General features: G+C 35.0%; 4 protein-coding genes across 5 annotated transcripts in view; 3 read left to right on the forward strand and 1 right to left on the reverse strand.

Moving 5' to 3' along the window:
• The window catches only part of LOC100177145 (serine/threonine-protein kinase PLK1), a 7,047-nt gene extending 1,543 nt beyond the window's left edge, over positions 1-5,504 (forward strand). Inside the window, exons 3-11 of the mRNA XM_002126030.5 lie at positions 499-624; positions 1,423-1,610; positions 1,925-2,053; positions 2,329-2,507; positions 2,907-3,059; positions 3,379-3,456; positions 3,688-3,893; positions 4,408-4,539; positions 4,873-5,504. Coding sequence (XP_002126066.3) covers positions 499-624; positions 1,423-1,610; positions 1,925-2,053; positions 2,329-2,507; positions 2,907-3,059; positions 3,379-3,456; positions 3,688-3,893; positions 4,408-4,539; positions 4,873-5,079 — 1,398 coding nt within the window. The 3' untranslated portion in view covers positions 5,080-5,504. The remainder of the gene's footprint in view (positions 1-498; positions 625-1,422; positions 1,611-1,924; positions 2,054-2,328; positions 2,508-2,906; positions 3,060-3,378; positions 3,457-3,687; positions 3,894-4,407; positions 4,540-4,872) is intronic.
• A 1,216-nt stretch (positions 5,505-6,720) lies between these two features.
• LOC113474733 (low-density lipoprotein receptor-related protein 1B-like) lies at positions 6,721-10,555 on the forward strand. Its single transcript, XM_026836998.1, has 2 exons — positions 6,721-7,182; positions 7,413-10,555. Exons 1-2 carry the CDS (start codon positions 7,113-7,115, stop codon positions 10,397-10,399), a joined length of 3,057 nt encoding a protein of 1,018 aa, XP_026692799.1. The 5' UTR covers positions 6,721-7,112; the 3' UTR covers positions 10,400-10,555.
• Positions 10,556-10,648: 93 nt separating this feature from the next.
• On the forward strand, positions 10,649-14,642 carry LOC100179480 (ubiquitin thioesterase otubain-like). The gene is made up of 7 exons (XM_002125492.3): positions 10,649-10,861; positions 11,495-11,556; positions 11,995-12,093; positions 12,363-12,481; positions 12,798-12,882; positions 13,374-13,568; positions 14,278-14,642. The coding sequence occupies exons 1-7, from the start codon at positions 10,813-10,815 to the stop codon at positions 14,473-14,475; spliced, it is 807 nt and encodes a 268-aa protein (XP_002125528.1). The 5' UTR covers positions 10,649-10,812; the 3' UTR covers positions 14,476-14,642.
• A 518-nt stretch (positions 14,643-15,160) lies between these two features.
• The window catches only part of LOC100181790 (inositol 2-dehydrogenase), a 5,746-nt gene continuing 773 nt past the window's right edge, over positions 15,161-20,133 (reverse strand). The window contains exons 1-9 of one of the 2 annotated variants that reach the window (XM_026837200.1): positions 20,006-20,117; positions 19,675-19,798; positions 19,066-19,136; positions 18,359-18,467; positions 17,760-17,881; positions 17,357-17,443; positions 16,832-16,968; positions 15,844-16,003; positions 15,161-15,595 (exon numbers count right to left, since the gene is read on the reverse strand). In XM_026837200.1, coding sequence (XP_026693001.1) covers positions 15,432-15,595; positions 15,844-16,003; positions 16,832-16,968; positions 17,357-17,443; positions 17,760-17,881; positions 18,359-18,467; positions 19,066-19,136; positions 19,675-19,798; positions 20,006-20,057 — 1,026 coding nt within the window. In that variant the 5' untranslated portion in view covers positions 20,058-20,117 and the 3' untranslated portion in view covers positions 15,161-15,431. Of the gene's footprint in view, positions 15,596-15,843; positions 16,004-16,831; positions 16,969-17,356; positions 17,444-17,759; positions 17,882-18,358; positions 18,468-19,065; positions 19,137-19,674; positions 19,799-20,005; positions 20,118-20,133 lie in introns of those variants that run through there. The other variant, XM_009862072.3, reaches the window with a different exon arrangement.

The following is a 20,133-nucleotide window of genomic DNA, read 5'->3' on the forward strand; positions in this document are numbered from 1 at the left end:
ATGTTCACTTTTCGTTAAAGTTTTAATAAACAGTCTCCGCCATAAACGTACACTATTCAGTTTGCTTTCTCTTGGATTGCTAATAATGAACGCGTCAAACCGTATTATGACGTCAATAATCGACGCATCAAATAATAATATGACGCAAATAATCAGCGTGTGAATCGCTACTATGTCGTAACAAAGCATTATGCGTGGACGCGTGGTTGAGAAAAACATTACGGAAAATAATCGTTGTTATGCCAATCGAGGGCGTAATAACTCAGTACGTTTAAATATATAGTTCTTTAGCTATTTGCGGGCTTAAAACGACTAGTTCTTTAATTTTAAACGGGTTTTATTAATAAAATGCAGTAATACGCAGCAGGTGCTGCACCGTCTGCATAATATCCAGAGTAGGCCGGCCTCGTCTGCACCATATAAAACGGCGCCCATGATAGGCATGTGATTCATGTCAGATTAATTAAATCTCAAATGCATTGAATTTTATTCGCACAGTCGCTCATGGAGTTGCACAAAAGGCGAAAAGCTGTCACCGAGCCAGAAGCGAGATATTACATGCGACAAATTATCCTCGGTATGCAATACCTGCATTCCAAGAAGATAATACACAGAGACCTGAAGGTTTGAACAACAGATGCATAATATATGTTTTGCCTGCATTTTTTTGTCTTTGTATTCCCATGTAATCTTATTGGCTGAGCATCTTAATTTTAATGGGATATTTTAGAGATTTTGCAAACTTTTTACATTCCTCTTGTGATTTATAAAAAGCTACTCTCACTTAATTAGCTTCTTTATTTTAACAAAAACAAAACATGAACCTATTGTGTATAAATTAGTGCTAAAATTTTACCAAGGAAATCTCTTGTAAGTAAACTGATAGTAAGTATAATATGTTAAAAGGTTGGCGAACACTAAATTCTGTATGTGTTAAGCTAATAAAGAGTTTATGAATATGCTCAACGTGTATAGCGACAAAGCTTTAAAAAGAACAATCAGGACTGGCTCTTTATTAGTCTGAAAATATATGACAGATTTTGACCAAGGAGACATAATGTAAACATGAAGTTGACTCTCAATTAAACTTGTTACTGATGGATGTTGAATCTGTGTTTTGCTGACAAAATGTTAAAATTAACTTTTATAAACAGAAATTAAATCAAGTATTAGTAATTTTATGTTTGTAAAGAATAAAAACATTAAGCAATGGATAATGTTTATGTATGGACTGCAAATTTGGTTTGGTAAAAAGAAATCCTTCTCAAACTTAGATAACTTAGTCATTGTTTCACCAGTGAGCAGTTATCTCGTAATATTTACTATTACCATTTTTCAAAATTTAGGTTAAAAATAAAAAAGGAAGTCTGCACTTTAGACAAAAACTTATCAGAAAACTTAAAACTCCTCATTTTTATTTAGCTTGGCAATTTGTTCTTGACTGATGACATGGAGATAAAGATTGGAGATCTCGGGCTGGCTACTCAAGTTGATTTCGACGGTGAACGTAAGAAAACTTTGTGTGGAACACCCAACTATATCGCGCCTGAGGTTCTGGGGAAGAAGGGACATAGTTACGAGGTGGATATCTGGTCACTCGGATGTATCATGTAAGTTGGATGTTTTAATTCCAAGCACTAATGAGTGGACTAGTTGTATAAATTCTTTTGAATTCTATAAAGTCATGCTGTATGATATTTCTTTTATGTTTTGATTTTTAAGGTTATGTCTGTTTTTAAACTAACTTGTTTATTTAACTCGGCTTTTTCACTTCTAGACATTAAATTGTTGTAAAATCATCTCTTGTTAAGTTTAAGTTAGTTGCAAACTACAGCACCCTCTTGTATGTATCTTGTACAAATATGCGCGTTGCACATGTATTGATCCATAAATTGAATATATAATACCATGAACACAACATCAGGTACACCTTATTAATTGGCAAACCACCGTTCGAAACAACTTCATTGAAGGAAACTTACTCAAGAATCAAGAAGAATGAATATCGTATTCCACCGTCTATTTCTCCAATCGCAAGGAACCTTATCACAAAGTTCGTAAACTAAACCAAACAATTTTGTTCAGACTCAATTTGCAAAGCAAAACAAAAACTTTTATGTAGACTTGGGATTAACATTGATTGTCTAAGTTTTAACTCCTTTTTACTTTTACAAATCGAGCTATGAAATAGCTAAAGTAACATTCTGCCAAACTGAAGACTACAAGTGATATATATATATTTATATGTTAATTAAAAAAGGCATTATCACCATCAGTCTATTATTCGAATCCATGTAAAAAGATCTTTATTTCAATACTTCCCCTCAGGATGCTTCGAAATGATCCACCTTCTCGACCGTCCGTTCACAATTTACTTCAAGATGATTTCTTCACGTGCGGTTACCTCCCACCACGCCTCCCAACCACTTGTCTCTCCATCGCTCCACGATTTACACCGGCACTTCTTAACTCTGCTCAACGGAAACCACTGCATGATATTAACAACGGTAGGATTTATATAAAGAGTAAAAATTGACCTGATATGGCAACCTATTAAAAAAAGTTATAATACAATGGAGTGGAAATAAGCTAAAAACTCTGTCTTGCAAACATACAGTTTTTTTTCAAATGAAAATCAGTAATGAATATTAAATTATGAATCTGGCTGAATACCATTGCTTTGATGGGTGGTAGGCTTAAATTTTAATAATGTCATTTTATGGAACATTTCTGTTATATAATATTTAACAGTTATATATATTTATTTATTTTTCTTTTTTTGCAAAATTTATTTATAATTAAGTATGAGAAAGAATCTGTTTAAGAAACAAAATGTCATGTCAGATTATAATAACGTAAATCCTGTCATGTTTATTACCATGTATGAAACCAAACTTTCATTCCAGCTGGTTCCACCAACTCTGCAGCAGCGACCTTGAAATGTGAACCTGCTTCACAGAATGACGTTGAATCACCAGATTTTCATATGGATGATCTAATGAAACAACTCATCACGCTCATAGATTCCAACCCATCACAGCGGAGACTTATCGAAATGGGTTCGTTACCTTTATAATTACTCTGTATCAACTTTTGGCTGCTCTTGTATAAAAGTTAATGTTATTCGGATGTTAATATTTATCGGTTGTTTGCTGTTGTGGTGTCTGATCCTAGTTAATTCTTGCTGGTTGGTGGCCAAAATGTTGGAATAAAAGTTGCTTTGATTTTTTTTAGACTTTTTTGCACAAGTCACAACACTTTTTTACAGCAAGGAAATATTTCTTTAATTTGCAAAACAGGAATACTCTAATAATGTTTATTTAATTTATAAAATTAATATTTCTTTCTTTTTTAATGTTCATATTTGTTAATGTTTAGATGAGGCAGAAGACCCGGCAGCCAACCCTGTGTTGTGGATAAGTAAATGGGTGGATTATACCGACAAATATGGACTAGGTAAGCAACAGTTTCAACATTTTATCGTTTAAACTAAAAAAGATTATTTATTTTTAGAGATTAGAACAGTTTTAAACAATTTTTTTGAGGTTGTTACTTTTGCAGCATATGTTTGTTACAAACCAGGATTGGGAACAAATATTTTTCACAAATAAGTTTGCGAATTCTTTTAAAAATTTGAAATGTTGATATTATAACTAGAACCTTTGTAAACATTGTCCCCATCATCAGGTTACCAGCTATGTGACAACAGCAATGGTGTTTTATTCAATGATTGCACAAGACTTCTTCTTTACAACAACGATGAACAGATTGAATACATAGACAAGGAGATGAGCGAATCTTATCATACGTTGAAGTCCTATCCTGATACACTTACAAAGAAAGTCACTCTGCTTAAATATTTCCGAAACTACATGTCAGAACATCTGCTTAAGGTTTGCTTCAAAGCTAAAAATTAAATAAATATTTTACAAAAAAATGCAAAATATGATTTAATCTCAAAATGCACAGCTCGTAGCGTTCTAACTAAATGATGAAATGTTATCTAATTAAATTCTTTTATTTTAACTCCGGTTACAACTTTTATACTTCGCTGATCGCTTATAGCCAATGATTTTTGATGCATTATAATCTAAGATCGATTACAAAACCACTATATTGGTTGCAATCGTTGCCTTGGTATGAGCTTTTCCCTTGTAAACCGAGGGTACCCGGGTTCAAATCTCAATGCTGCTACTATTATCAATAGTTAGTGGGTCCTTGTTGTTCACTTAACAGTAATTGTTCCAACCCATTGATTAGTATTTACTTACTTGCTCTTCAAACTAACATGCACCAAAAGTGTATAAAGGAATCACCTAGTATGTATCTTAGTGGGTGTTTACTTGGTATTGTATATTCATATATAACATTATGACACCAACATTACCATGATATATTTATCTACAGGCGGGAGCAAACATGGCCCCCAAGGAAGGCGATCAATTTTCTCGCCTCCCGTTTCTCCGCACATGGTTCCGCACGAGAAGTGCCATCATCCTCCACCTCAGCAACGGAACCTTACAGATCAATTTCTTTAACGTAAACATTTCTTTAAATCTAATGTTCACCACTTTACCAATAGGTTTTGATATTTGGTGACTCACCAGATTTTTCTGTAGTTAGTTATACTGGTGGTTCCTAAACTTTTCCTTGCATTGCAATTGGAAAAGTTTACTGGCCTTGTGAGGCACCAGTGATATAGGCGTTTATGCTAAAATTGTAATTAGAATTACAACAAAAGCAAATGTAAATGTAAAAAACGTGGAATTCACCAAAAGTCGGATTTAAAAAATTTAGAACTATTGTCAAAACATATTAATTCTGTCTATGCATTGTGTGAATTATAGAAATAACATAAATACATCTTCACAGGACCACACAAAAATCATTCTGTGTCCATTGATGGGTGCTGTTACATACATTGATGTCACGAAAAAGTTCTGTACCTACCGTTTGACACAACTACAAAAACACGGTTGTTGTCGGGAGTTGGCCCATCGACTACGCTATGCACGCACGATGCTGGAAAAGCTCATTTCCAGTCGTTCTACAACAGTTAGACAAAAAGATATTGCGTGATTGGGTATTGTAGAGGTGTGGTTCTTCACTATATTAACACTTCTATATATTGGACATATTCCAAACTTACTCTGGTCTATTAACAAACCATCTTATAGCAGCTTTGTTTTGATGCTCTCATTCAATTGACGTATTCACTTCTGTCCTTTTCTCAATATGTGCTTTCTTAAGTAAGACTCTAGTGTCATTTATACACTGCCTGTTATTGCACACTGTTCTTGGCTTAGTCTAGATTCAATTGGCAATAATTTAATTTGCGATGTTTTTTATATAGATTCAAATAGTTTGTTTTTGAATGTTAAAAGTTGAGGTAAGTACTGATCATGTCACGTGATCTCTATGTCCGGCGGATCGCAATTGATTCTGCCCCGATTTATTGTTTGTATGATAATGGAGTTACCGTAATAAAAATATCCGGCAACGTTTGTTTGTTTTTATACTGTTTAAATTTTAACTGTTGTTCAGCACAAGATTGTAGTTAAACTTGGACGGACATTGGTAAGCACGCCTGTCCTTAACCCCGAGGTGATGGGTTCGAGGCTCGACGCTGCTACCATTGTGGGCGTATGCGTCTTTGAGCAAGAAAATTATAGTAATTGCTCCAACCCCGTGGTCACTAATGGGTTGTCCATTTTGTCAGCCATACGCAGAAAAACACGAAAATCATGTATGCCTACGTGGTAACTCGTAAGCGGGCCTACGGTGTATGAAACAGAACACCCGTGTTATAACGACCGTGGTTGTTCTGCGAGAAAAAGCAAAATTTATTTATTTTGTTACGAAAACAAAACTTTGTTGATAATTTTCCAATAAGTTAAAGCTGGCTACGCGTTTCCTATTCGAATTACTTTCTCAGTAGCCGATTTACAACAACAGATCAGATGTGTATACAGTAACAGTAATTCTGGAAGCTTGGTGTATAGTAACCAGTAAATATGAGTTTATTTTAAACGAAAATAGGCGTTTTACGTTTTTTTAATAAAATGTGTTTGGTTAAAATTTATAGTAAAAAAGGTGTGCGAGTATTTAGGTCGACTTTTGGTTTATTATAATCTTTTATATTCTACACCTTTGGGGAGTTTAGTGTAACGCCAATGTGTCTTGTTTAGTAGAAATATCGTTAACATCTTATAGTTTTAGGTTTGAAGGTGTTTGGCTGATGATTTTTTGATGTTGTTGAAACCGATGATAAATTTAACCGTCCACGTATCGTTTAAACTTCTATAGAGAAACTAGAAAAGTTTGATTTTAAGAAATGGTTAGGAACGGATGCTCTGACGCACGCGACACAAGGGGGATTTGATGGCGAAACACAATAACACGCACAAAACCTTAGAAACGATGTATATTTTCCACGTATTGTATAGTAGGTTGTGGTGAGATGGCACATTTTCATTTTCTTTTCTCGTTCCTTTTGGTAGTAAACAAAGGATATGTATTTACTGAATTATATAGTTGTTAAAACATTATCTAGACATATGGGATAATGGGAGACAATGGTGTACCATCTTACCCCTCATTACTATAGCATAAATGTTGGTTTATCACTTTAGTAACAACAATCAGACCAACTAATACAACGAAAGGGATAAGCGGCAAAACTAGAGTAGTTAAAGACGCGAAGAAACGACTTGAGCAAAGTGTAAATGAAAGCGTGGCTGTTTCTTATTAATAATACACTGGGTAAAAACCTACAGTCGGGTAATAGCACTGGTGGTCGAATCTTAGAAACAGAAGAAATTGTTTTAAACAAATCAAGTTGTCCTGCAGTTTACCGATTAATTGATTGACTGATTTGTATATTATGCTCGACGTGGATGTGACGTTTAAAAAACGAGTACTTACTTTTTAATGTTTAACGTAATAGCTAGCAATGAAAGGTTTAGTCGTAAGTGTAAACAAACTGAACCCCTTGATGTTTTTTGAACTGATAGGCTGACCTTATGTAAACTTATAAATAATAGTTGTTACTGTTTTCAGAAAAAAAAAGATTTTTGCCGTTTGATTTTAACGTTTATATAGTTGTACCAAATATGAAACTAACAATATTAATCCTCATTTGTTTTCTGAAAGTTTCGGTTTCGCAAGAAGTTCTTTTACCAGGTGAGCTCATATAGTAGGGTGGGGTAAAATGGAAAATATTTTTTACTTTTTTCTCATCCCATTTGGTAGTAAACCAAAATGTTAACCTAATGATATAACGGTATCCTCATAACTGTAAAAGAGTGTTGTTTGTTAAAATCACGATCAGGCGATATGGCTTTTAGGTTAAACTTGTCCAGGTCGGGCTCAACTGAAATCTAACGCTGGTTCTAAAACAGATTTTTAAACAGGTGAAACTGAATGCGACTGTCAACGTGAGAAGCAATTTTGCTCCAGAAGCGGGGAAAGAGTGCGTGGTATATACACAGATACACAAAGGTGTAACGGTCATAACGACTGTGGGGATTGGAGCGATGAAAGAAACTGCAGTCATGTCTGTAAATCTCACAACGAAACGGCGTGCGAGTGCCATCTAAACGGGACATGCGATATCAGTAACTACGTTTATTACTGGCCGTGTTTTAGTGAAGCAAGAAGATGCAATGGGAAAAACGATTGCGGTGATTGGAGCGACGAAAGAAACTGCACACGTATTTGTGCGAGTCATGAAACCGAGTGTGCTTGTAATGCGAATGGAGGTACTTGCCCAAAGTTTTGGGGTTACCATAAACACTGTTACAAGAACAAGTATAAATGCGATGATGATCGAGATTGTGAAGACTTTTCTGATGAGACCAACTGCACTTGTGGAACGGAGAGTGTTAAGTGCGGGTGCATACTGAATCCCAACAACTGTACTTCGGGTCTCGGATGCGTTGAAATTAAAGATCTTTTCGATGGAAAGCAACACTGTAAAGATTTTTCTGACGAATCATGTGAGATTATAAAAGTAAACACCAGAAGAACTGTTCCCTATTATTACCCACAATCCAAAGAGGTCATCGTTACAAGTGCTTTCCTTTGCCATAATGCATCAAGTTATGATTACATTTTGAAGTTAAACAAAACACGCCCCAAGGGCAGAAGCTGTAAACACATCGACTTTTATTCACCCGATACGTTCACATATACTGAAACCAAATGGGTCTGTTCCTATACTTATTATATCAGGAACGGTTTCATTCAATGTGAGGATAAGGGTTGGGTTATTGGCCCGAATTTGTGCAATGGCTTTTCTGATTGCGCAGACGGCACAGACGAACTGTACGATGTCCCTGGCTTTAAATGCAGAGCAGTAAACGATTATCAACAACATAAACCGTCGTGTGTTCTCCCACAAAAGAACCTTCGTAACAATAACTCGTATTGTGAGGATAAATCTGACATTTGCTACGTCGATGGGAAGTTGAAATGTTTCCAGTGCTTGGATAAGAAACTGTTGTTGTCACCCATGCAGGTTTGTGATGGTGTTGTCGACTGTTATGATGCGTCTGATGAGTGCTTATGCGAAAACCAGACAATATGTAAAGAGGTTTTGGGAGAATCTAAAGAGGTCTGTCCGATCGGGCAGATATTATGTAGCGGTGAGTGCCTTCCAAACGAACAAGTTACTTGCAACAAATCGCTTAACTGTGGTGGGGGGTCAAATACAAAGTACTGCAGCAAACCGAACGCAGATGACACAGTTGTACGAAACGGTACTGGTCATATTTTCTGCCCGACAGACAGATTAGGTACAATCTATACAAACGCAACCATGTGTGACGGGATTCCCGAATGTTACAATAGGGAAGATGAATGCGACGTAGGTTGTCCAAATCAGACACATTTTTGCGACTTTTCTATACGATGTCACCAGAAGCAAGCTACTTCAATTTGGGAAAAACGTGGTCAGCTTTTTCTACATAAAAGGCAATACTGCGATGGTATTCCAATAGTTTACTACGATATCTGTAGCACGGGTTTCGATGAGGTAAACTGCCCAGGTCGTTATTATTGCCATAACAAAACCGATTTATTGTTTAGCATCGGAGAATCTTTGCTTTGTGATGGAGTTCCCGACTGTAATGATGGATCGGACGAATGGGAGTCAATTTGTTCAGCTTCTCGATTTTACTGCAAGAACAAACAACCGCTTTCAGTTTCAAGAGACCGAGTAGAAAATGGGATCAAAGATTGTAGCGATGGTAGCGATGAATGCCCGCCTGTAAGCTCAATAAACCATGTGTTTTCATCTCCATTTGAAATGATAGGAATTACCTTCTTTAGAGTCATTTTCTGGGTGATGGGGTTTATAGCACTGCTTGGGAACATTGTAGTTTTTACAGCTTCAGTGTTAGAGCTGAAGACCGGCGTGAATTCGGACCCGGTTAAAACGTCGTTTCTTACGTTTCTAATAAATCTCTCTGTTTCTGATTCGCTGATGGGAATTTATCTGATAGCAATATCGGGAGTCGGGGTCCAGTTCACCGGAAGTTACTGTCACCATGATGCTCACTGGAGAAGTAGCAGTCTTTGTTCTTTTCTTGGAACACTTGTAATTATTTCGACCGAGGTCTCAGCGCTTATAATGGCGTCAATGGCTACGTTTCGACTCGCCTCCGTCTATTTTCCTATTAAGATGATAAATGCAAAACAAATAAGCTACGTTATCCCATCTGCTTGTGCTTGGGTGATTGGCGTATTGTTGGCTTGTATCCCATCAATGAGCCAATCAGGCTACTTTGTCAATACACTATGGTTCCCGAACTATTTTTTCGCAAAACAAGAGGTCCCGAAAAGTAAAGTTGTTTGGCTTGCCAATAGGGCATCACAATTTGTGGTTAATGCAACAGCACCCAAAGATTGGTTAGAGGTTAAAGACACGGTGACCAAGGTGTTCAAGGAGCTTGAATTAAAGGGAGAGTTCGGATACTTCAGCGCTACGAGCGTGTGCATGCCGAAGTTGTTTGTGAAAACTGAAGGCGACGAAGCGTGGGAGTACTCAACGTTTCTTATTGTTTTCAACTTCATCCTGTTTATCTATATTGCTCTCGCATACGCTTGCCTGTTTCGTAGAAGTAACGCCGTCATAAAGGGGAGCAATAAGAAGTCTAAAAAGTTGCTACAGACCGTTTCCATAATGATCTTGTGCAATTTTTGTTGTTGGATCCCGATTTGCTTGATGGCTTTCGTTAGTTTATCTGGTGTACAACTTGACAACATTGTTTATGTCATAAGTGCCGGCATATTACTTCCCATTAACAGTGTGTTAAACCCTATTATATATTCCAAAGTCGCACTCACTACCATTCGAAGGTTATTCGAAAAACAAAGAAAAACTTTTACTTCGCAATAACCCGGTGTGTGTCGTGTATAATAACTCAGTTATATTTTTTCCTTCTGTTCGTGTTTATCCGTAGTAAAAAGAACTACAAATGACATTAATACATGGCCAGTATATGCATTGACAAAATTACTTAACACAATAAGGTAATTCCCCGTGACTAAGAACGTTTTTAACGCAAAACAGATGGAAAGTTTAAAGCGCTGATAATTCTAACATAAGTTTCTATCTATAGCTGTTAAGTAAAACATTTGTTGTTGTTGTAAATACTCTTTAATTGTACTCACAGTTTTATCCGAAATATAAACATTTTATCCGAAAAAGTTTGCTCTCTTTTTGGAAATAATTGTTATTGTTGATTTTTGTTCACATTTGACACAAAAGTTGAAGAATTTTTTTTATTTTTGTTGTTGTTTCCCGACAAGATGTCTGATAAAAAACCCGACGAAGTTAAAGACCAAGAATATTTAAGCAGTAAGTAACAAATAAGTTGCGTTCAAACTAACTTGGTTCTTGTACTTAAATTCGACAAAATCGTTTGAAACGAATTCTTTAATTGTTGTTGCGGTTTTGCACAAAATTCTTGTGTTTCGGCTTTAAATACTCGGCGCTAGTGAAGAATCCCCCCCTTCTTATTTGCTAATCACTAACCCCCTAACTACTAACCCCTAACTAACCACCAACCTCTAACACTTTCCACCAGCTTATTCTGCTATGTACCGGAGGATTCTTCACTAGCGCCAAATATTTGAATAAATGTTAACTATTTATGGGCAACAACAGTTGTTATAAAAACTAACAAGGGTGTTCTGTTTCATACACATTGTGCTTGCCTACCGTTACCTGATTAAGTTACCACGTATCTGACACCTTTTTATTCCATGTACTGAGTTTGTATAACATTGACTTGGTGCGAGACTGAGTTGAAATAATTGCCGTGAAATGTTTTGCAAATAGACACATACCTTTACAACGGCTGCAGCCTTGAGAACCCGTATCCTCTGGGAATAAATTTTATTTAGTATAATCAGAGTATGGCAGGTCCACCTTTTGTATTCAAACTTTTAGTTATTTTTGGCCCCAAGTCATAATTGATTAAACTTCCAGCATTACCAAACCAAGAATTTGATGAAGCAGTTACAACAATGCAGAACAACATTCAAAATGAGGTTTGTTAATTTATTTCACTTTGTATTTGATTGACTGCTCCTACTATTTTAAACACTAACTTCCCTAATATATATTTATGTTATTTCAAAATCACCTATATAGTAAAATAAACACACATTAAAAATTTAAAACCATCATTACAATATCTGGTATTCAAATCCCAGTTGTTGTATTTACCAAAGAAGTTTGATGTTTGAGTAATTACATAGTTGTTGCTAATCATGTTATTAAGTTGAACTCAATCTGGAGTGACATTTCCAAAATGATGATAATTCGTTTTAACTTCTTACCTGACTGGAGAAGATAGTAGTGTTTGAACTGAAATATTTATAATGAAGAAAAATAGAAAATTGTATCATATGTAATATGTATGAAACGGAATATTTATTTTGAAGTTTTAAATAATGTCAGTTCAATCCTACTCAACTTCTTTATAGATTGCTGCTTCTTCATCTCTTGTTGGAAACAAACAAGAAATCTTGACATTGAAGTCTGAGTATTCAGCAGATGATAAACAATACCAACATAAAATTCAGGTACAAAAAGATTAAACATTATTGTTGTAAAACAATTGAAATATAAGTATGTTACTTGTAAAAGCTGGATACCCAGAATGTGTGGAAAAGAACATTAAATAAATGTAATTTATTTATAGTTTATTGTTGCCTGGCGGGGCAATGACATTTGTTATACCAACCACTCATGTTTTGTTTCATACACCTCATGCTGTTCCGAGTTACTATGTATGTAACTTTGTGGGCTGTCAATTTTCCGTTGTTGTCGTTATCTTGCAATATTTTCACAGGAGTTAAGCAAACGATACACCCATGTGAGGAAAACAAGGGGAGACGGGAATTGTTTCTTTCGTGCTTTTGGATTCGGATATTTAGAAGTTTTGTTGCATAATAAGAAAGATTACGCAAAGTATTCAGTGTTTGATCAATTTATTATCAATGTTTTATAGATTTGATCACTAAGGTGTTTAGTATAATGTTTATATGGGTGGCAAGAAACAACACAATGTTATATGGGCCATGAGTGAATATGATTTCTAGAGGAAAAGTGGTTAGTTAGAATCCAATAGTTAGACTGTTAAGTTTTCTATTTGGATGTGTTTTGTAATGTTTTATATTTAAGATGTAATTGTGTAAAACATTAATAATTTCCGTATTTTGTAATATTAATTAAAAACTGCTTTTCCTCAAACTAAATTATTCTTAAAGGAAAATCTGTGTTGTAGATTTAAAGAAGCTGCCGCAGGGACGCTGAAAAAGTTGATGAGTCTAAATTATCCTTCCTTTACAGTGGAAGATTTCTATGAAAATGTAAGCTCGTTGTTTGTGGTGGGATCTTATTACTAACGTATTTTCTTTCTTCATTTGTTTTAGAAGACTTTAAAAATCAGAACATGTGAATACATGTATGCCACTGAAATCTTAAGCACACAGAAATCTAATATTTATATATAATATATACAAAACAAAGTAGCATGAAATTAACATGTAACAGGATTTTTGTTTTGGGAGAGAGGGGGCATTCGAAACCAGTGGCATTGTAACCAAAAGGCTATTGGTTTTGAATTTCTTGCAATAACGTAATAATACTCTAAAATAATTTACACTGTATTGTCCGTAGGATGTAACGGTCACGTCTTTCATCCAAAAGGTTACCTCTTTTTCATTTTTATCAATAAGCGTGTTTTAACAACTGTTGTTTTACTGTAACTACCCGTATTTTTGTTATAGTGACCGAAGAGACGAAATAATAAATAAAAAATTTCATTCATTCATAAATGTTGGAAGTTTATGTTTTTCAGTTTATGTCCGTGGTTAACTCCATCGGGGAAGGCACGACGTTGGATGAATTGAGCAATTCCTTTGTTGATGAAGGTCTCTCCAATTATTTTGTTGTTTACTTGCGATTAATCGCTTCATGCCAACTTCAACTTGACGCCGATTTCTACCAAAATTTTATCGATAATGGAAAATCTATTGTGGAGTTTTGTAAAACTGTAAGTTGTTCTGTATAACCAGTGACAAAGTTTTTTAAATAAAGATAAGGTGGGAAAGTTGGACACACATGACTTTGTTATGTTTATTGGGTAATGTTTAGTTAAAGTCCATGTTTTGATAAATATATTTAAAATTGTTTATCAGGCTACAAAGTGAATTCTGAATTGTATATATTGTTGCGTTTGGTAATCAATATTGAGAACCTTTGATCCAAAGTCTATTTGCAGATAAGCTGCTTTATACTGAACACCCGTCTTATATCATCTGCCCCGTTAATGAAATAAGTCCATTCAATCAAGGATAATAAACAATTATAATCGTTATATCTTATATGAAAAATGTGGTTTGTCTAAGACAGTTCGAAAACAAGAAACAACCTAACTGCTAAACCCTCTGAACCCTAATCCACTAAGCACTAACTTCAGCTTTCGTAGCACCATTATATTACATACTCAGTAACTGATAAGCAGGCAAGCTGTGTATTTGTGTTCTGTTTTAAACGGTTGTTTTATAAATAATAAATTAGTGGGCCAGTGGCTTATCTGGTATAAAAACATAGTATGTTTCCAACGTTTCGTCTGCCATACGGCGAGATTCATCAGGGAAACGTTGGAATTATACTACGTTTTTATACCAGATGAGCCACTGATATATTATTTATACTATGCCTGGTAGCAGAAGTAACTGAATATGTTGTTTTATAAATAGGAAGTCGAGCCAATGTACCAGGAAAGCGATCATATTCATATCATCGCGCTCACCAGTGCGTTAAACGCAAGCGTACGTGTTGCTTATCTCGATCGAGGGGGAAACCAACTTGCATTTCATGATTTTCCCGAAGACACCGAACCTACTTTGCATATTCTTTATAAACCTGGACATTATGACATATTATATCCAAGATGAAAATGTTTGAACTTGAATAGATTAAATTTTTCAATCTTTTTCAGTGATTTGTTGTTTTTTTATTGAAACAAAAACTGTGAATTCTAATGAATTCTCGTGTTATTTAAAGTAGAAACATTGATGACAATACTTGATATTCAGGTAAAATAAACACAACTTGAAAGAGATTGTTAGTTATTAGGTGTATTGGGGACAGAACGATTATTTTGGCAATATTCTAATTTATTTTGATTTTTGTAATTTAGGCCATTTTAGTTCACCCACTGTGGATAAACGTCAAAAGCTTAGAATGAAAAGATATGCTGCTAACTCTATAGGGATTTTTAACGAAAATAATAAACGTATGAAGTCGAATTAATGTAACATGTGAGTTATTTCTGGTTGGTTAAGAAGCAATCAAGGCCACAAACAATGGTACAACGCGTGGTATAGCGATAACCCTTTTTTTCATTAGCGCCCAGTGCTTAACATTTGGTTATCAACCACAATGTTACTTACAACAGCAGAGATAAGCCGTTTGCTTCTTAACCAACAATTACTAGGAAATCTGGTCGGCTTTTCCACGAACAGCTCGAGTGTGTAAACCGCATCTGCAGCAAAACGACTCGCGAGTGTTTACGTCATTTCCATTTGAATTGTAAGTTTTCTTTTCATTAACAATTTACAAACGACATAACAAACCATCTTTTGCATTGCCTATGAAGTTTTATTTGCTATTGAAGTCATACGTGTAGTTAGTCTGCATACAAAAGAAACCCAAATATAAAATTACTGCATCAGCAACTCACAACGCTGGTAAATTACTTGCTGCATCTACAGTTGTGGTTTATACCACAGCATAGTACATCTAATGTTGCAGCAAATCTTAGCAGTTGGTAAAAAATTGTTACAAAATAGAGCCATCTCTGTAGCATAATTAGTGTGAGCTACAACTGCATTTGATTTGTGGGGAGCATTTACTCATTGAGTAAAGGATCATCAGTCTTGCCCTTGAACAAGTTTTGAAAGAAGCTTGGCACATTTATAACTTTACCAGTCCTGCAAGATTCTTCAACAGCTTCGCACAAATAAGTCGCACGCAGCGTGTCGCTTGGTTTTACACGACTAACTGATGTTGTACCTTCAAAACAATTAGCGTGATTATTTGCGCATCAGGCTAAACGGTGTGATTATTGGGCAAGACAGCTAATTTTCTCAGATGTTTTTTTGAAGGGTTGTTGAAGTTGTACATTCAAACAAATAAATTTCAAAAATTTTTACAAGCGGGCGCGAGGTGTATGAAACAGAACACCTTTGTTTTAAGGCTTGTCGTTGCCTGGGCAAGCAAGGATAAATCAGTTAAATTATTTTAATTATTTATAAATTCACCTTTAATTAAATCAACAAAATGTTTCAATTCTTCCTGGTAAGCCGCTGCATATCTTGTGGGAAATGAATAAAATATTTCATCTCGTTCCGCCCCTCCGTTTCTTATAAGGCCCGACTTAAGAGGATTATCGCTTATGATGTTTCCTTTTTCACCATAAATCTATACGGGTAAGATGTAGCATACATTGTAAAGATGTAATATCTACTTTACATACATATGTACTTTACATAGATCATTTTCTGTGGTTTGCTGTTTAAATGTCTGTTTACTGTTCTTCACCAACACTAACAGTGATCTAACACGGGTGATCTGGCTCTTTAACCGACAAATATTGTTAAACAAGCATGTCAAAATATTCTTTTAAATATTATAATAGTTATTTTAATTAGTTTAATCCATTTAGGTGGTCACTGTTAGTGGTTTAGGGCAAATAAATGGTGAAATTTAAACAGCAGACCAAATGGCTTGACAAGGTTTTAATATATATAAGTTTCCTTTTATTTAAATATATCATACCAGATGTTAAATCTGCTGGTGAAAAATTAGTTCTACATTATTTTTTTGGCCAAACAGGTTTATTTCAAGATTACTTCTGTTACAGACACCTATATTTTGATAAGTCATGGAAGTGGTACCATAGGTCCAAAAAGTCCAAGGTTCCAAGGTGCATGTGTGCCAAAGGCGCCAAAGTTTATTTGTCATGCGTGGCGTTATTTGCTTGTTATCATGATATCGATGTTTAATAAGCTGATCATTGTATTATTAATACTTTAAATGTTTCTTGTTTAATCCTCATTACTCATATTTGAAAGGAATTCTGTAACCTTCTTTTTTGTTTTTTTAACAATAAACGAAAAAGGCTTGAAACATTTAATATTTTTTTATAAAGTAAAATGAGAGATCCAATGCACAAAAAGTACAGAAAGCCATAATGATCCAATTTCCTTTGTAAACTTGAATCAACACAAAGTGATACAAACAATTTACCTGAACAGTTTGATCGTACCCGAACACACAATGACGCGATGCATCTATATGAGCAATCACCCCACATGGAAACTTCAACACAACAAACACGGTGTCGTAATCATCCAAAGCTTTGATTTCAGGGTCAAATGTATGAGCTAAGGTATGGAGATAAAAGTAATTTAATTATTACATTGATAATATATTTACAAAAAAAATGTATAATAGATAGGTTCTTATGCAAGACACTTAACAGTAATTGATACAACTTACAAACCAGTGGTCACTTATCCGTTGCCTATATTATTCAGCTATGCATAAAAATAATCACCTACAAAATTACAAAAAAAACACATGTGTTATAACTACTGTCGTTCCCCCTCATGCGAGGGTAAACAAGTTACATATATGGTAACTCGTAAGCTGGCATGAGATTTTATTCGGACATTTTCTAGTATGAGCAAACTTACAATATATTGGACTTTTTTACTGGCTTTTGCAGTTTCAATTACCCAGTCAATACATTAATATAAACATATACACAACCTGTGGTATACACAGTTACAGGGTCTTCTTCTAATATCCAACGTAGCATGTCCAAGTCATGGATCAAGCAATCATGGAAGATCCCACCTAGTTATAAAGATGCAATGTGTTAAACAACCACGTACTGAAGCAAATGTAAGCAATTTAATACTAAAGGTATTTTACTGATATTCCTTGAATTTATAAACACAAACAGATTTTCCCAATTATAAATTAGACCTTTCTTGGATAAATGGGTAAAGACTTTTAATTACTCAAAATGAACTAATTCTAAATAATTTACTTTGATAAAAGTCTATAAATAGTAAAAATAAATATTAACACCATTTTTAGGATTAATCGCTATATATAGTTTATTACTGGTTTAAAAGTTGTAAATCAATTATTTAACTATTTTGAGAACCTGAGATTTTGAGATAATCTATAGAAGGTCTTGGTGAATCTCTTGAACAAATTTTAACGCTATGAATCGGGCCAACTGTGTGTCGCTGTTCGCGCATTTTGTACAACTGAGGGTCAAAACGCCTGAAAAGGTTTATCGCAGGTAAATAAAAATTTTAAAGTGTACGAGACACAACTTTTGCCTGTGTGTTATTTCATATGGTGTTGTGGAATATTATAAAAAAGGGGGAATGCGGTGAACAAATTAGTGGTTTCAAAACCCGATTATTATAATGTAGTATCATATGTGTTGCCATAAAGAAACATCTTTTCATACCTAAATGCAGAGTTTAAATACATATGCCGGCTTAAGAGTTTTATTGTATGTAACTTTGTGGGTGATGGTTTCTGTATGGCTGATAATTTAGACAACCCATTACAATTAGTGATTCCTGGGTTGGAGCAATTGCCGTTAAGCGTCTTGCCCAAGGAACACGTACGCTCACAATGGTAGCAGCGACGAGCCCTGAACCCATTACCCCTGGGAGTCTTGGTTATAGACCAATGCACTAACACTGACCATTATGTCAGGACAAGAAATTATAGAACTAAATAGAATACCTGTTAAACGCACACAACAGAACCAAGCCTTTATCTTTTGCTTCTCTATAACAACTCATCACAGTATCCAGGCCGATAGCAATCGGTTTCTCGCAAAGAATATGCTTCCCTGAAGTATTGATTAAAATAATAAATAATTTCCTTTTTTATGGATTATTGTAGATCAGTAAAGATAGACATGATATTGTTACCTAAAGTAACTAAGGAATCTAAAAGTCACTGAATAGGTAAGCATATAAATATATATTTAATAAATAATTATCTCAACAATAGATAAGTAATAGTTTAGCATACACCTCAATATATAAATTAACATTTTTATCAATCAACGGTTGAAGTAGTATTATTATACAATTTCTTGTGTAGTAAGATGGGGGAAGATGGGACACCTTTTCATTCTATTTTCGTCTTATTTGGTAGTAAACAACAAAAAAATTATAAAACCGTATTCTCACAACTCCTACAGGCCATTGTTAATTGTTTAAAACAGGTTCAAGATATTTATATATTATGTACTAAAAGTGTCCCATCTTCCCCCCCCCTACTCCATAAAACCTAACAGAAAATTTAAAATATAATGTGTACATATAATGTTAACAATTTCAATTAAAAGCAAATGTATTCTTGTCTGCCTTTCTTAGTAAAGGCAGAGCTGCGCAAATTGCTGCGATATTGCGAGCTGAATTTCATGGCCTATTACAACGTACCAGTTTTTAAAGCCAACTTTAGGTACGGCTCATGCTTGTCAGTAGGAGTACATATTATCACTCCTTCAACACTTTAAAACATGAAATGTTTGATGTTAATAAATGAAACATAGCCCATATATACTTTGTTAGAACAGATGATACGTGTGTACAGAGACAAATACACCCATTAATTGTACGACAAAAATGGTGTCTATTAAATAAATGAATGTAACTTACTTTATCCTTGTGTGGTCGGAAAGGACAGTCATTATAACACGGGTGTTCAACACCTCGTGCCAGCTTACGAGTTACCATGTATGTTACTTTGTAAATGTATATTTTTTTGGATTTGGTTTTTTACTGTTTTATGTATGGCTGATAATTTGGACAACCCATTAGTGACCACTGGGTTGGAGCAATTGCCGTTAAGTGTCTTACCCAATGACACATACGCCCACAATGGTAGCAGCTACAAGCCTTAAACCCATTACTTCTGGGACAGTTTTACCCGTGAAGTCACAAAATAAAGATTGGTGAAAAATTTTTAAAAAGTTAAAATGGGTTGTGGGCAAAAAGTTTTGGAAGCCTTTCACACAAGTAAAACACAGCTAGTTAAAGAAAACTTACAGAGGGTCAGTGAAAGCTTTTTCAATTTCATCACAATGAACCACTGTGACATTATTTAGATTATTCTTGGTCAAAACTTGATTTGCATGACTGAGGTTAGATTCAACCACGTAGAGAAGTTCAACTGAAAATATTAATAACTTATTCATAGCGAAATAGTATGGGAACTTATAAATAAATGCAACTTACATATCCTCGCATGGTGGGACAACGACAGTCGTTGTAACACGGGTGTTCTGTTTCATACACCTTGTGCCCGCTTACCACATATGTTGTGCAGATTGTTTTTTGAATCACTGACAATTTAGACAAATGCCTTTAAGTGTCTTACCGAGAACACCCCATACGTCCACAGTGGTAGCAGCGATAAGCCTTGAACCCATATCCCCCGGGTTAAAGGCAGGCACGCTAACCAACTGTGCTGGCTAAATATGGGCACTTTTGTCGCATTGTTTGCAT

The sequence above is a fragment of the Ciona intestinalis genome, chromosome 12, assembly GCF_000224145.3.
Source record: "Ciona intestinalis chromosome 12, KH, whole genome shotgun sequence".
In the NCBI taxonomy this organism is placed as follows: Eukaryota; Metazoa; Chordata; class Ascidiacea; order Phlebobranchia; family Cionidae; genus Ciona; species Ciona intestinalis.